The sequence below is a fragment of the Emydura macquarii genome, unplaced genomic scaffold (genome assembly GCF_026122565.2).
Source record: "Emydura macquarii macquarii isolate MOO-44397 ecotype Brisbane River unplaced genomic scaffold, CSIRO-AGI_Emac_v2 contig_1230, whole genome shotgun sequence".
Taxonomy (NCBI): Eukaryota; Metazoa; Chordata; order Testudines; family Chelidae; genus Emydura; species Emydura macquarii.
In genome coordinates this window covers 17579640-17596876 of record NW_027131367.1, presented here as the reverse complement: position 1 = coordinate 17596876, position 17237 = coordinate 17579640, and the positions used below count along the sequence as shown (strand labels likewise).

The 17237-nt window shown below is 39.8% G+C and overlaps 1 protein-coding gene across 8 annotated transcripts in view; it reads left to right on the top strand.

Moving 5' to 3' along the window:
• Nucleotides 1-270: 270 nt before the first annotated feature.
• Nucleotides 271-17237, top strand: part of B3GNTL1 (UDP-GlcNAc:betaGal beta-1,3-N-acetylglucosaminyltransferase like 1) — a 261980-nt gene continuing 245013 nt past the window's right edge. Inside the window, exons 1-4 of one of the 8 annotated variants that reach the window (XM_067547683.1) lie at nucleotides 271-523; nucleotides 1157-1382; nucleotides 7631-7747; nucleotides 7868-7967. In XM_067547683.1, coding sequence (XP_067403784.1) covers nucleotides 399-523; nucleotides 1157-1382; nucleotides 7631-7747; nucleotides 7868-7967 — 568 coding nt within the window. In that variant the 5' untranslated portion in view covers nucleotides 271-398. Of the gene's footprint in view, nucleotides 524-1135; nucleotides 1383-7630; nucleotides 7748-7867; nucleotides 7968-17237 lie in introns of those variants that run through there. The other 7 variants (XM_067547682.1, XM_067547686.1, XM_067547684.1 and 4 more) reach the window with 7 other exon arrangements.

Below are 17237 nucleotides of genomic sequence, written 5' to 3'. Positions count from 1 at the left end.
GGCGCTGGAACAATGTGTCGTGTGGGGGGCTGAGAGCCATTGAACTAAGCTATAAACCCTGGATATGATGGAAACCCCTGCATGGCATGGCATGGCATAGCATAGCATAGCATAGCATGGCATGGCTAACTCCAACGCCCATGGCCAGGCCAGGCCAGGCCTCCCTCATTCCAGCCCCACCCCCACGGCTCCCGCCTCACCCTATCCCATCCCCCGTGGAGTCACGTCACAGCTCCCGAGTCAGCGGCCCCGCCCCCCCAAAAAACCTCCTGCTCTATGGCCACCTGAGCCCCCTAGATTGTCACCTTCCCTCCAGCTTCACTTCCGGCCCCTCTAGCTGCCGCCTCCACTCCTCTGCCTCTCCTCCCCCCTCCCTCCCCAAGGTGGACTGGGCGGGAATGTGGGGATTCCACGGGCGTCGAGCCGTGTCGGCTCAGGTCCGGGTCCGGGTCCGTGGGCCCTGGGCTGGCCCCTGTGCAGCCAGGCGGGCCGGCTCCAGTGGCACGGAACTGCGGCGCGGCGGGTGGGTCCGCGAGGAGAACGGGGGTGGGGGCTGTGTGAAGCGGCACCGCCCTGAAGAGGGCAGAGCGGGGGGGAGCAGCACTTCGAGCGGGGGTGTCTGGGCCGGGGGGGGGAAGCAGAAGCGCTCTGTGGAGAAGAGCAGCACCTTGAGGGGATGGGGGGAGGGGAGCAGAACACCCTGACTGCTGAGGGGGAGGAGAGCAGCACCTTGAGGGGAGTTGGGTGGGTGGCAGTGATTAAGCATTTTATGGGAGCATTGGGTGGATTAATGCTAAGCATGACCTCGGTCCACCTAATCCCTGGTGCTTTCAGCCTGAGACCTGGACAGTTGGACTGCATCAAACAGATAGCAGTACTCTCCATGGTCTTCTTACACTGGGCAGCTGCCTGGAGTGAGGGGCCAGATCTGGGCATGTGTTCCCTCTGCTTTCACTTTTCAGGAGCCACTCTGTGGAAGCAGGAATGAAACTAGTTTTGGTGCAGTCTGAGGGCCTCTTTTGAGCATCATAGGGGCCCCCGAGTGATATTAGGCTAGTCCTGACTCCAGGAGTCCAAGGATTTGTACTGCTGTACCCCCTTGGTGGTATACAGTATTTCCTTCCTCTTCCCAAAGCTTGCCTTATGTGTCTCCAAGGGTGAGGAAGATAGAAATGTCAGAAGAAATTGGAGTTCCTAGGAGCCCCTCCTCAGCAACTGGAGGTCAGGTCTCCTTTCTGCACAAAGGACTATGTGCCTGTGATTCTGTACCTGCTAAGTGTAAATGGCCAGCAACTCCATCATCTCCGGTACCAGACAATCCCCAGCTGCAGCCCAGAACATCATTGGATTCTATAACTGGGGAAGGATGTAGAATTCAAGTGGTATGTTTCTCATTGTTACACTACACTCTTGATTCATCTATACTTAGTTGTCAGCCTAAGAACTTGTAAAATTCAAGGGCTGTTGGAGAATAATAAAAAATATTTTGAAAAATTATTCCCTTGGAGGTCAAATCATTCTTGCCATAGTCACACCACTTGTTCCTTTGAAGGGGTGACTACTTGCTTAGGGAAGGCAAGCAGGATTTTGGCCCTCTCTTTTTGCAATATTTGTGCTTACAGTATGCAGAAAGGATTTGCTCTGTCATGGCTGGACATACCCCAACTCATCACTGAATATGAAAGACATTCCCAAAAGTTTCTTATAGGAATTGATTATTTTGTATTCTGTACTCTTTGTAAAGTGTTTCTTTAGTTTGTTATGAAGGGGGAAAGAGTTTATTGACATAGTTGTTTCAGTTCAACAATAACAGTATTTTGTGTTTTGTTCTATTGAAACAAAACATTTGTGCACCAAAAAAGCAATACAACATAACAATAAAGATATTTAAACATGTAAAAACTATTTTTTCTCTCTGATTTTAACAGTATAAAGCCAGGTCACGTTTTGGGGCCTAAAAACCTTACTAACTTAATTTGAAATAAATGTGGCAGCTGTCTTCCACAGGATGGCCAATTCATGCATTCTTGACAAGGACGAAGGATTGAAATGGTTTGGAATGAATGAGGAATAATGTAATAAAGAAAACCCATGCTTGTTTTAAAAAATTGACATTTGTTTCTGATGGGTAAAATTTTCAAAAGCACCTAAGTGCCATGTTTAAAAGTGACTAAGGTGCCTGTGTGTCATTGAAATTCAGTGGGACTTAGGCTCTTAAGTCAATTAGGCACTTTTGAAATGTTACACTTTTTGTTTTTAAAGTTCAACTTTTAAAGAGAGGAAAGGGACAGGAAAAGAAGGCTTTTTAAATGCAGAACCAGGGGCACTTGAATGGACTGTCTTCCATTTTTTCAGTTTCTTCGTTTTTCTTTGCTTTTGTAAGAGGTGTATTCAGTAATCTAATTAAGGAAAAAAATGACTGGTTTTGTGACACACACAAAAGTAGTGGGGACTGTATCATAATAATCATATAGCAGTTCTGTAGTGCTTTTTTATCCATAGCTCAAAATGCATTGATAAGGGATTAAGTTTTATTATCCTCATTTCAAGGAGGGGAAACTGAGGTGCAGAGTAGTTAAAACCCAAAACCACACAGGTCCTTTTCCAAAGCTTATTAAGTCAATGGAAAAACTCCTATTAACTTAAAAGGCTCTGGATAAGTCCCATATTGTGTAAGTGGCAGAGCTGGATGTGAAACTCAGGTCTGTTGACTCCCGGTCCTGTGTCCTATCTACTGGACTTTAGGTGGGAAATTTCTGGTCTTTAAAATAGTCTGTTGTTGGAATCTGCTACAAATCAATGCCAACTAATGATATGGTTAATTACAACTTAAACACTTGTGAACTGAACTTGTGAGATGACAATGAATGCATAAGTTATTTTGCAAGGCCCCTGTAGAGATTTTACCACATAATTACATTGAAAGTGCATTTAATGTATGCCTGTAGTGAGGCATGTTAGAGCCTCTGAATGAAATTTGGTGCTTTGCATGGTGATTTTCTAACTTTAACTAAAGCAAAGAGACAGAGATGTTCTTGGTACAATCACAAAATGATGTGACAGGTTTAAATTCTTGCATGGAGCACCTGCTTTAGCATACATAGTATGGGGTCACTGCCAAATGCAACTTGTAAACCAAGTTAAAAACTAAGTGAAATGAACTGAGGGAAAAATGAAAGCTTTGGGTTGTGATATCTGTCTCTGGACTTGAGTGGGTCCTGTCAACCACAGAAAATCAGCAAACTGAGTAGGGATGATAGGACCTAAAGCAATGGCATGAAACTACAAGTCACTGTGAACTGGTTCATAATCATATGTGACTGTACTCTTATATGTATACATTTAATACTTCTTTCTCGAGCATTTTGCTTAGAGGTATCCTCAGGGATTCCATGACTGTACTGAGTTGGACAGGCATCTATCTCACTTTTGCTGTGGTGGTTCAGAAGAGATGGAACTTGATCACAGTGATTTTTTTAATAGTATTTTAAGAACATTATAAGTTACTGTGCAGAGTTCTGAGCACCTGGTGCTAATGGTTGTTTACAAATTTTGTAATATGGCTGCACTATGAAAGTGCTGCTTTTGCAATTTTTGCTTATTCATATTGGATTTAAGAGTGTTGGGGTAATATAATACCTTGCCTTTCTACTTTTGTTTAAATATAAAATCCAAGAAAAATATAGACAGAAAGCTTCAGCTAATGTGTAATGTGTATGTGTATTTTTTTAAATACTCAAATTAGTGGTGATAGAGTAGTGAGCCAAACAAATTTTGCATTGAGGTTAGTTGGTTAGAAAAAGTTTGAGAACCACTGATTTGCATGGATGTTTTGTGGCTAGTTAATGCTACCACTAAGCCTATCAGAAGACTTGGGGAGAGTAGTTTTCCTTTTTAATAAATATAATAACAGTGGGTTAATGTGGTGTCAAAATATAAATTCTTCTTCTAATTGCCATCTAAGGATTATGGCATACTAAAATCCTTAGTGAATTGAATGTATTGATGGAGTCAGAGTACGCAGTGTGGTATTAGCAGTTGCTTTTGAAAAAATCTCAGGTTTTTGCTTATGTGCTTTGTAGTCTCAAAGAACTAATGTGAAGCAAAGCTCTTTAATCTCAAAACTTTATTTCTGCGTTTGCAGTCCATATAATTCTTTGTCTTCTAAGTTATATTATTAATAATTTTATCAAAGCAAAGGACCAGACTTACTTTTTTAAAATTTTAAGAAAAGAAGGAATTATTGTGCAAATTCAGCCCTTCCACGTGTTTGTAATACCACTATTCCCTAATAAAACACCCTGTTGAAAACTAGGAGGCGAGTTCATTCATAGAGCTTGATTCCCTGCCACCTGGGAATTTAAAATTAGATTTAAAATATAAAGTCTGAAATGAATATCAGTTTGCATTTTGCTACAAAATTCTGGATACCTTCATATTTGCTGAACATAAGATCAGGCCATATGCTTTATCAAGCCTAAAGTAGATGCATTTTATGCATATAGAAGTGTGAGTATAAACATGCACGCGCACACACACATGTAATCCAAACCAATGCTAATTCCATTTTAACATTTTGCTAATGTTTTTGCTTTCTTAATTCTAATAAAATGATGACATTAATTAATATTTTGAAGAAATTTGGTCTTGCAGTTAAATCACAAGACTCAAGGAGGTCTGGGTTCTGTTCCTGGATTCTTCCCACAAACTTCCTGTGAGACTTTGGACAAGTCATTCAACCTCTTTGTCTCAGTTTCCAATCTAAGAAATGATAAAATGGTGACAGTACTTATTTCCCAGGAGTGATGATGGGATTAATTCATTTATATGGTAAAGTTCAGTAATTTTTTAGGTATGTGGAGGGAATGTGCTAGTGAAGTGCGAAGTAACAATGTACATGATTGTTGTGTAGACATGTATTACATCAACACAAAAACTACTCAGAAGTTAGGAAATGCCAAAATTTATTCAGCCCTCTTGTGTATATTGCATTACAATACAGTCTTTAATTACGTGATCACATACCATTTTTCCACAGGACTGCCGCTTCATTCAGAGCACAGAATGGGTGGTACTCACTTAATGAGTAGCTATTCAGTATTCTGTTCAAATGTTGAATGTGTGGCCCTAGGTCTTATTTATTGCACACTATTCACACTTCGCTCTGAAGACAGAAAATTTCCTCGTGGACTTTTCTATGATGCTATCACTATAGTATCTGAATGCTTTGGAAACATTAATATATATTCATAGTGTCCCTGTGGGAGAAGAGGGTCATTTATCCCCGTTTTACAGCTGGGGAACTGAGGCACAGAGAGAATAAGATCAAAAGTACCCTCTAATTCTGAGTGGCTAACTTGAGACACTTAAGTACTCTGAAAAATCAGGTCCTAGCATTATATAGAACTTTGTGTTCAAAGCACAGCTCCCATTGACTTCAGTTGCAACTATGGGTGTTCAGCATTTCTGCAAACTAGATCCCAGGGTCTCATGTCAGGCACCTAGAAAGAGAGGAACACAGAATTAGTGACCATGTGTGAAAAGTTTGGTCTAAGTGGCTTGCCTAACATCATGTAGGAACTCTGTGGTAAAAGCAGGAATAGAATCTAGTTCTCCAGGGCAGCATTCAGCTATCTTTACCTCCTTTCTCTTCCTGCAGTCCTCTGCCTCATCATTACATGCTTTCCAACTTCTGCAGCAAATGAGGGAGGGATCCTACAGAAAACAGTCTCTTATGTGCAGAATGCATATAAGCTTGACCCCCTCTGCCCTGTCCCCTTCAATTTATCCCCCCAATCCCAGTCTCCCCCCCATCAACACACTGACTCCCAGTCCCCCTCCATCCTCTTTCTATCCCTACCTCCCACTCCCAGTTTTCTTTGAGGTGAGACTAGATAATCTAATGATCTCTTCTGGCATTAAGCTCTATAAATCTGCCACCTCCCAAGCTTACAATCTCTTTACCTTGCCAGTCCCACTCTCCCAATCTCAGTTTCCTTACCATGACAGTTCCAGTTTCCCTCTCTGCTCCCCCCCACCAGTCTCTTGTTTCAGTTCTGTGTTCCTCATCCCAGGTCTTAGTCCCAATCTTTTTCCCTTTCCCTACACTCTCATCTAGCTCTTGTTTCCTCAGCATTTGAATAAAGCATCTTCCCCCCCACCACGCTGCCTGAACCCATCCAGAAGACATTGAGAGCACTGGCAAGATAGTTTCCCTGCTTTCAATTCCAGTGCTTGGCTACAGCCTGCAACAGGCCAGAGCTGAATTGCAGCAAAGTTTCTGCTCAGCCCAGGGTTGGAGCATGCTTAATGCAGACATAATCTTTTTGAGTTTTTAGCTGCAAACTCTCGCAAGCCTCTGCTGAGCATCTGCACACAGATTTTTTCAGTGGTTTGTAACTTGCTCAAATTTGGACAGATTTTTGTGTGGACAGCAAAAGGCACATCTTTGACGCAAGGACCACCCCCCCACCTTTTGGCAAATTTTAAGCCCTAATTCAGAGTGTGGGGAAAAAAGAGCTTTTTGAAGAAACGGTCTCCAAAATTTTTCAACATAGACAAAACAACATTTTTTTTCACTAGCCTTAGTGCTGTGATTCATTTTGGCTGAAATTTTCCAAAAAAATTCAATCTTAGACATCCTGTTTGGAAAATTTCAGCCTGAACAGTTAAAGTATTGAAAGTTATAAGCAACTGGAAACAGGGTTTTTTCATGAGATGTATTAGGCAACATTAATAATAGATGGTTCTATCAGCTCTGCCTATAATAATGTAATTGTATTGTAAATGTGTTACCATGATAACAATACAGTAAGTTGCATTAATGCTGTCACATTGTGAACTGAATGTGATCTTTAATTTGAAGTACAGCTGTTTTGTTTGCAAAAAATCATTGAAAACATGAGTGGGATTTACTGTTTAATTTCTCATAGTTTGTAATTTACAGACAATTTTTTAAAAATTCAGATAGTTTCTACAATTTATAGATATATGACCCAAACATATAATAGTAGGTGGGATCAGAGAGGCAATTTTTTAATTGGTGGAGCAAAGAAGTCTTTTTGGTATGCCATCTTAATGTATGTAGAAGCAGCCTTTCTTAACATCAGGTTTGCCAAGTATTGCAAAGGGTTTCTGAGGTGAGGTGTGTAAATTGCCTACTTTACAGATAAATATTCAAATTGGGTAGCTAGGTTAGGGAAGAATAGAGGAGCCCTCTGAACTGAAAGAAGATGGAGGTAAAATGGTGAGGTTGGGGATAAATTGGGGGACTGGAGACAATAATGAATATGGTAGTGCTGCAAGTAAATAACTGGTGGTGTAGACATTTTGTTTACTTTTTGTTCAAAGAATTTTTAAGGAAGCAAAACCACAGAAACTAACAAATAATGGATTTTGAGGAGTAAAAAGCTAAAGCTTGGCAAAGAAGAAATACTGATAAATTTGTGAAGGAAAGAGCAGTAGATTTGTCATTTTTGTGGACAATGTGCATATTTGGTGAAAGGGTATGAAAGAATGAAGCCTTTTCCTTTTTTAAATGAGTGTTCTGATAAACAGCAAATCAACAAGGAGAACGGATACTTGTATGTTATATAATGTGTTATGTGTGTTCTCTTTTTATTCATTGTAGTCTATTATTCTGCCTGTTTACAATAGTGAATATTGGTTGGATGAATGTTTGAAGTCAGTTCTGGAGCAAGACTTTCAAGGCACCATGGAGCTGTCTGTGTTCAATGATGCTAGTACAGTATGTATATTTTATATTTGGTTTTAAAATGTTGTCGAACCTAATTCTTGTAAGAATTTTTATTTACTTTAGCTTACCATGTAAATTAAAATTGATGCCACTATGTCATCACTTTCTCAGGATAATTCAATTAATATAATTGAAAAATGGAAGTTCAAGTTAGAAGATGTGGGTATTCGGGTGGTCATTGGCAGTCATGATTCACATCAACCCCAAGGAGGTATGTTGTTTAATAGTGGTTTTAAAGAATGGTTAAATGATTTGGTTTAGCAGGCATGCTTTACTGTTAGTTTAAGAATGGTCTCTGCAGTAAGCCGGAATTGCTATGGAAAAGAACCATATCATTTTCTGGAGATCCACATTCATAGGCAGAGCCCAAATAAAGACAGAATTTGGCCCTACTTTTTGGTTTTAATGGAAGTTGTCTATGCATGCACAAAGGCGGAATATGGCTTAATATTTATGCTTTACTCAGCAAAAGCTTTTAGTTTATAATGACAGTGTTGCCAACTCTTGCAATTTTATTATGAGTCTGGTGATATTTGGCGGTTTTCTTAAAGCCCTAGCTCCTGGAGACAAATGATTGTATAAGAATCTGAGCTTTCATTAAAAAAAAGTAAGTTTCTAGACCCCAGAGTTTCAGAGAAAACCCTGAATATGTGAACTGAATGTACCCAGAAGGTTCAGAAACCAGAAGGTGAAGGTAAAAAGAATTGCAAATTTATTAGTTTTTAAAATATTATGATTTTAAAACCTATCTCACGTTGTTTTGGAGCATGACCAGGCCCTCCAACAGCAATTCTGGGCCACAGGGCAGAAAAGTCAATGGCCTCCACCTCCCTCAGCCAACTGATTGCTGAGATTTACAATCATGGGTGGTGCGTGAAACTTCTCCTTGAGGAAGCTAGCTCCCCGTCCTGCCTCTTCCACCTGCAGCCCCGCCCTTGCTCCACCCCAGGCCCTGCCCCTACTTCACACTCCTGCGTCCCTTCCCCCCTCCGCTCAGTTCCCCTCCTCTCTTCCACACTCCCTTTTCCCCTGGCAGCGAGCGATAGTGGGGGCGGGGGGGGAACAGAGAGGGAAGGAGGTACATGATGAGCAATGGTAGGGAAGGAGAGGAGGGATGCATACAGTGAGTGACAGCAGGGGGGACTGAGTGGGGAGGAGGGACATGGCAGTGGGGAGGCCAAGCAGGGAAGAGAGGGTGTGGAAGAGAGGAGGGAGGCCGAGTGGAGAGGGGGGTAGGGACATGACAACGAGTGGGCTGAGGGGGTGGGGATGGAGGTGGGGGTGTGGCCAGGGTGGACTGTGAGTGGACTGTAGGCACGGCTGGGATGGAGTGGGGGTGGAACTGTGGGTGGGGCCACAGGTGGAAGAGACGGGATGGGGAGCCAGCCTCCCCAGGGCAAGCTTCACCTGCCACCCATGGCCCAGGCCCTTTTAAAATCACCAGGCCCCTGGGCAATTGTCCACTTTGTCCCCCCCCCATTGACGGGCCTGAGCTTGGGGTTAGCAGTACTGTATACATTCCGTCAGATGTATTGCATCTTGTAATGCTGGGCAGTAATACTCGTAGTTCTTGTTTTAGTTAATCAGTTGAACTAATTTATTTTTTCAGTATATATTCTTGGGAACAAAGCCTATTTTCATGTATAATGTAATTTAATTTAAAGGCACTGAATCTTAAATTCTGTTATGGGTGGGATTTTTCCTTTCCCACAGCCTTTGTTGCAGAGCCTGAAGATACTAGGCCCATTTTACATGTTAATTCCAGTACTCGAATGACTCTAAACAGGGTTAAATTTGTGATCCAAGTCAGAAATAAAGAAATGGCTCTGAAATCATCATAGTTAGCTGGTAAATAAAATATTCAAGTTGAATTGCCAAGGATGACTGCTGTAGAATGAAGATAGGCTTAGTGGGATAAGAACTGTAAACCTTTTGTTATGAGTTTTAAACCTAGCTTTTTCTATAATATGGAAAAAAGACAGAGTAGGTGCTTTCATGAGAAGAGTCAGAGGCTGAGGAGGAAGAGAACAAAATGTTTTAATGTCTTCTAAAACGTATCTGTTGATTTGTTCATGAAGAAAGTTTTAACTTATTAGTTAGGAATTCCATCTAATTACACTAACCGTACAGGTATAGCCTGTAGTGTAAACGTTTATAAGGGTCCTGTGTATTCTCCAGTTGATCTGTGTGTTTATCTGTCATTATTGTTAACCTGAGTTAAATGTACACATTGAACAGGTGAGGAAGGAGTCTCCTAGTAGTTTGTTTTAATTTTACTCATAGTGTTTTTTCAGAATTGATTTTTTGCAGACAATCTTGCTTAAAGTGTAAGAATTGGACAACAAGTATGTTGCTGTGTGAGGCTTTTGATGTACAATAGTATCAAAGTTTGCTTATTAAATATAGTTTTTAACATTTCTGACTAATAATTTGTAATAAAAGTTAAGAATTAAATCCTCCACAGGGTTAAATTCTCCACCCTGAATCCAGGGTTCCAGTTCATTGATGATATTTTCAAAATACATCTCTAGTTTTGAAATTTGCTGAAGAGGTTATGCACTACTTGGTGTGTGGTGTTAAAATCCCAACATCAGCATCCACAATCTTCCCTATTACCCATATGCTTCCAGGATACATCACGGTTGGAAATTAAAAGGCTGTAACTTTATTTTCAACAGACTGATGTTTTACAGTGTTTTTTTTTAATAGAGCCTTTACCCCAATAGTGAAGTACAGTACTCAGTAAATATATAATTCATTCCTTTTACATGAGGGCAGCCTTTTAGGTTTGCAGACAGCATCCAACTCCACTGGGTTGGTAAAAATTGCCATTGGTTAATTGCATGATAAACAGTAATAACTTCCTCCCCCATTAATATAATTCTTAACTAGGTTTTCTTCCCATCCCATTCTCATGTGTGAGGAGTTAGCCACACTCCTTTCCATAAATAGATTTTTGTGTCACTGAATAGAGTTTTTAAAACATCCCTATTTCATTGCATCTGGATTCTCTAATAGCTTTGCAATTTGTGTGTTCTGTTTGGAGGAGATGCAGTCATTGCTTAAGAAAGAAGCAAAATAATCTCATATAATTATGCTGTATTTAAATGTACACCTTAACCACATCCCCTGCAAATATACCTCTCAGTCCTCCCATCGTAGAATGAGACATTGATCTCTGCAATGCAGTTCACGTCATTGTTGGTCTTCTTGTTTTCCCTCCAACCTTTTTCTGCCCCTTCCCTCTTCTGTGTTCCACCTAACTATGTATAACTATACTCATGCTGCTTCCACACTGGCAGTTCACTTCTTTTTCTGATTTCTTCTTCAGTCTGACTAACACACAAGAGCAGAGAACAAAGTGGAAGATTGGTCAGAAGAGCGCTCCCATGTGCTGAAAGGGTAGAGCTCCTTGCCCTACTTGCATTACATGAGCAAATCAGGAAGAAGAATGCAGTGTTGATAGTCTCTGTGCGAGCTGCATAGGCAACCTTCTTGGCTCCTGTAAGGGAGGATTTAGTGACACTGGATGGTTAGAAAAATGGGGTCAGAAAATTGACCTTAAACAAATGTCCTGCAACATACCATTAATTTGAGAGGCACAATTTTGAAACATCGTGTAACAAATACCCTTGGTCACTTTCTACTTTCTTTGATGAAGCAACCTGTTTGCAGCCCAAAAGAAACCCATGCTCATTCTAGGTGATACAGTCCCATTCAAGAAAGGCCTGATTCTATTTCAGGTCATTTTTAATTTCCTCTTCACAAACATTTCAAACAGTTTTGGTGTCAGTAAATGGAAATAACTTGTGCACTGAATTAATCTGTGAATGGCAAAAACTCCCCCATTTTTAGCAAACAAAACTTTAGCAAAATGTGTGTTCATGTGCATTCCATTAAATAACAATGAAACAAAATATGCTTGGTTTTAAAATCCACATTATTATGCAGGAGTCTGTGTTATATTACTATTCAAATAAGGGCTTCTCTTGTTTTAGTAGTTTTAAGTTTGGGGAGCCAGTGTAGTTTGAAATCTGTATTATCCTTTTGTCTTCAGTGATTTGTTTTGGTGTGTTTATGAGTAGTTACAACTGTAAGGAATATTTCCTATGAAAGAAGCCCCAAAACAGAAACAATGTGTTAGTCGGTATTCAGGTTTTGGACTATTTATATGGAATTAAAATTCATTTCTGATTCTTTTCTATCATGTAAAAGAAAAAGAGGGAAAAAAAACTAAAAAAGAAAGGGTCACTGGCTTTAAAAAAAATCCTTTTTCTTTCCAAGAGTGAGGAATGTTAATATCTCACTGAGGCTTAAGTTTTTACTGTTGTGACCATAGTAACAGGCTCTTTTCACCAAGTAAGCAGGCCTTACAAAACAGAGATCTGGCACAAACATTTGATTTTCTTTAGTACAGTAATATTAAAGCAAATTCTTTGCTTATGCCAAACACGGGATTCATTGTGGGAAACCAATTTTCAATATCTAGTTTCGCCAGGGAGTTAAATCTTCTTAAATCACAAAAATAGCCTATCTATTTTATTCTTGAAACATTATTATAAGCAACTGTTTAATAACATTCCTGATGTGTTTTAATCTAGAAAAATTATTTTATACCCTTTTTGACATCATAAACATTTTATACTTTGTTTTTTCCTAAAACATTTGATTTAAAAGCAGAATCTTAAGGATTTCAGAAAATTCCTTATCTTTGAATCTTTTAACCCTCATCTTAAATTTGAGTCACCTTGCCTTCTTTTCTTGATCACTGCTTCCATGGACTTTCCTCATTTTACACTGATGACTATTGAGATATTGTGGTATTAATAATGAGTGAAATATGTATATAGGCTTAACTACAGCTGATCCTGGCAGAATAGCTATTAACCCAGTGTAGGGATTACAAGTGCAAGGTCAACTCCATCCTGCTCTTTTTCTCTTTCCCTTAGGAAAGAACTGTTCAAAACTATGGATTCTCTTGTTTCCCATGTCCAGACCTGCTAATTTGCTTTTGCTCTTTCTTACTGAAGCTGCTGATGCCAGAAATACAACTCTAATCTTGTGAGAACTGTTGAATTTACCAAGTGGTTTTGTTTTTTGAGTTACCATTACATATATAAAGTAACCTTTATTTAGGTGTAACCTTGAGTGCAACTGCACTGTTGGTGGTTGGCCCAAAGTGCTCCCAGGAGATAGTGGAAAATGCAGACAGGAAATGATCTCTTTGCTTTGAATTCTCAGGCAGAATGATGAAGGACCCATCTGCAGTGTACTATAACTGACTCATTGAAGCCAGTAAAAGCACAGTTGTTCCTTGATTGATTTTCAGCATGAATCTGTCTATATTACAAATTACAATTCAGAGTGCTAGTCTGGTTAGACTGTCTTTAAGGTCCCATAGAAAGTGTATTTTCTTTAAATACTGATCAAGAAACCTTATTAGAATAAGATAAGTGGTATTATCCCTGAAGATACTCTGTATTTGTGCTTCACTTTAAAGCTTTCCCAACCTTGCCTTTACTGTGTTCCTGCTGTAGATTTACAGATACATTACTCATATCCCGTAGACTGTACAGTGGGATAATTTTGTAACTAGGTTCGTGACTCAACTGCACTTGTGGCATAGACAAGGCCTAAATGAGAGTTATAGTATTAAATGGGATTTGTGCAGAGTTTTTCAGGATAATTTAAGGGCCCTTGTGCTTGTCTCCTGTAGAACAACCTGTATAGGAGGAGGAAAAGTACAGGTACCAGGCTGTTAACTTAGGCCTTGTCTGCACTGGAAAGTCTTATTAGTTTAACTGAATTGGTTAAAAATCACACTTTAAGTTAAACCAGTGCAACTTCCTCATGTACACACAACACCTTAGATGTTAACTCCTGGAGTTGTCACCATATTCTGCCCTTTGGGGAAGGGGTTTGTAATGCTTAGAGAAGGACATGCAGTTTTGAAACTCTAGGGACGGTAATGATCTATGGAGGATCCAGTGCTTTTCTTGTGTCTTTCAGGGGATGTATGATGAGGACTTTTGTGCCGTTTCTCATCTTCCCTCTTCCACCTAAGAGAGAACTCACTGAAAAACCATGCTGTCCTTTTTTCTTCTGTCTCTTCTTTTCAGGGCATGATAGAATCGATGGAAGGGGAGTTAAGGTTGACTACACCAGCTGTTTGGCATGGCTGCTTCTTAACTTCACTCTCATTTATAATAGTTTTGCTTATTAGTAGGATGTGTCTTCATGCACACTTGCACTTGTTTAACTATGTGATTTAAAATGATTTTTAAACTGATTTAGTTAAATCAGTGCAATAAGTCTGTGGACACTTTTAATTCAGTTTAAACCAGTCTTATTTTGCTTTAATTTCATTTCAGATTTAAGCTAAACTAAAATAAGATGGTCATAAACAGAAATAAGAGTCTCCGCACAGGTTTTCAGTGGATTTACTAAACCACTGAAAGCTTTTGTGTAGACAAGACCTTAGTAAAAATCATTGTACGCTTTTAGAAGCAGCCTAGGTCTCTTGTCTTACAGATGCACTGGTAAGGTGGGCACAATAGATTCATGATATCAGCATTATAATTTGAGTACACTTTTGTATGGCTACGGCTACACTGATGGCGGCAAAGTTGCTGCCGTCAGATCGATTTCTCTGGATCGACTGAGCAGTCAGTGAAGACCCACTTGGTCGATCCAGAAATCAACGTACTGAGACCACCTTCACAAGTGGCGTAGCGCTGCATCGATGGGAACATGGTTCCCGTTGGTGCAGTGCAGTGAAGACGGTGCATAGAAGAGAAGCAGAGAAGTCGACGGGAGTTACGCAAGTTTTTTCCATAGCTTGCATAACTCTCGTCGACTGCCGCCGAATCTCGGAGGTGAGTGTAGACAGGGTCTATGTGTATGCATCTGTGTTCACATGGAGAGGTTTCCATGTAAGCATGTCATATTTATGCTCATAGTACTTTTATCCCTTTTGATTTGCTCTCATCAGCGCTCCATGTAGCCCTAGGTGTAGAGAATAAAACAACATTATATTGTTTCCTGATGAAAGAGAGAGAAGGCAGTCTGTCTAAAACAGTTTTTGCAGCACTGGGAATCTTTCTATTTATTACAGAAGAGGCAGAGGAGTACTTTACAGATTTTTTTCTCTTATGCACTGCTGGAGTACCCTAAAAAGCCTATACCTGAGGGCAATAAGATAGGTTGGTCTGCAAATCTTTGTCATTTTGTTGTGGTTCTATGATTTATATTAGAGTAGCATCTAGAGGGCCCGGTTGAGGATTGAGGTCCTGTTGTGTGTAGGTTTGTATAAACACATAGTAAAAGTCAGGCCCTGGTTCAAAGAACTTGCAGTATTGGTTAATGACAAAAGGCAGATGAAACAAATGTGTGGGGTTGGGAGGTGGGAGGATGATGTACCAATAATACCAGAATATTTTAGCATAGACTAGTTGTGCATATAGTGAACATTTGATGTAGTTCAGCATTTTACTAGTTGTGATCAACTGATGAAACTGCTAAATAAGGGCGTTTTTTGTGATGTGTACATCTGTCCACTAAGAACTGGACTGAGCCTACCAACCTATTTCATGTAGGCCAGCATAAATGGTGGTTATATGAGCTATAAAGTGGCAGCAATTTGTACTCATTGTTAAACTGCTTCTCAGTTTGAATCAGTGTTGTAGATTGACCAGTGTTTTAGATTGTAGTATTGTGAAAGTCCATTACAATCTCCGTAGGTAGAAACTCCATTATCCATGCTTAATCCTGTTTAAGACGAGGAAGATTATGAAAACTGCAGCTATTTAATTTGTTTATTCTAATGAATAAAACTAGTTTAATTTAAAAAATCCAAAAACCCCTGAGCATCCTTTTAACCTTTTACTGAAAAATCTAGAGAGAATAGCACCAACAGTTGCATGACACTCAAACCTCAGTGGTTCACAAACTAAATTAGTGATCAACATTACCCAAAACAGCCACAGTTGTGTGAATTCATTGTTTCATTTTCTATAGTGCTATATGTTAAATAGTATGTCAGGAAACATTTAGTGTTTATATAGATAATATATATATATTCTCACAACAAAGTTACTGACCAAGCATTATTGTTGTTTATTATTGTTGTTTGGTTAATAACATAGTAAAAGCATCCTGATTGGTTAATAACTTAGCTTGGTTAATAATTAAATCAAACAGTGTTTTAATATCATGTGCTGGAAAGAGCCACAGGAAACACATTTAAGAGCCACTTGTGGCTTGCAAGCCTCAGTCTGAATATCACTGAGTTAGGATAAAAATACGTTATCTTTTTCTTCAGAGCATAAGATGATCACCCCCGTTGGAGTCAGTAAGAAATGTTCCTCATGGTATGCTACTGTATATGCCTTCTTTTTAAGCATCTGCCATTGACAGTTGTTGGAGGTGGATTACTGGCCTAGATGGATTAATAATCTTTTCCAGTGTGGCAATTCTTATTGTCGTAGGGTCAATGACCTCTAGAGCAGAATGTACATAGGCAAAAAGGAAGCACCTATGTAAAATATGTAGTCAAGCTTGTATCCAAAGCATAGAATGTAAAAATAAATGTTTCTCTGCAGTCCTCTTTGTCTTCAACTTGAATTATAACTCCCCCCTCCAGAAAATCCAAACCCCACAGAGAGTCAGATTCCTGTCTGTCCATTTGCTATTTAGAATGGCAAATAACTGTACAGAATATTCTCACAAAATCCTAAGGGAGTCACTTACCATTCATAAAGGCTAGGAGTGGAGCTTCAAATATTTTTCTTCCTTTGGTGGCCTTATCCTGGAGAAAGATACTTTTACACGTATTGGTTGACGATCTAGTGTTTGGTCATCTAAACACCATAAAACATGTAATTTACAGGCAGGAAAAAATTATTGCCCTGCTGTATTTGTTAATTACTGTTACTACTTGAGTGCCTGTGCCTTGTATTTATGGAGCTGTATTGTTAGCACCAGTAGAGCTGCAGTTCCTCCCTCAGACTAAAGAGGGACGAAATCTACTTTAAAATGGGGTGCTTCTCTAAGCAAAGGAAGCCATCCCATCATCAGAAACAGAAGGCCCAGAAGGAGGAGTGCAGGCAGGAAGGACTTGGACTTGGACCAAACCAGGGGCTCACGAAATGTGGAGAGATCAGAATGAGGGGGATTGCATTCAGGAGTTTGTTTTTCATAGATTTCTTATGCTTTTTAAGAGTAAAATGTGTGTGTGTTTAAGAAATTCCTTTGCTGTTCTTTTGTCTCCTTGCTTTACTGCCACATGGTGCTTAGAGTGATTACATGGTCCTTAGAGTGATTAACTAGAAACCTGAGCACTCACAGTCAGATGGTCTCAGGGGAACACGTCTAAGCAATTGGGGGTTTAGGAGGGCTGAGCCCAGGATTCCAGTGTATGGGTGACCAGACTGCAGGATCCCACTGCTTAAGAAGGATGTCAGACATGGGGTCTGTGACTGGG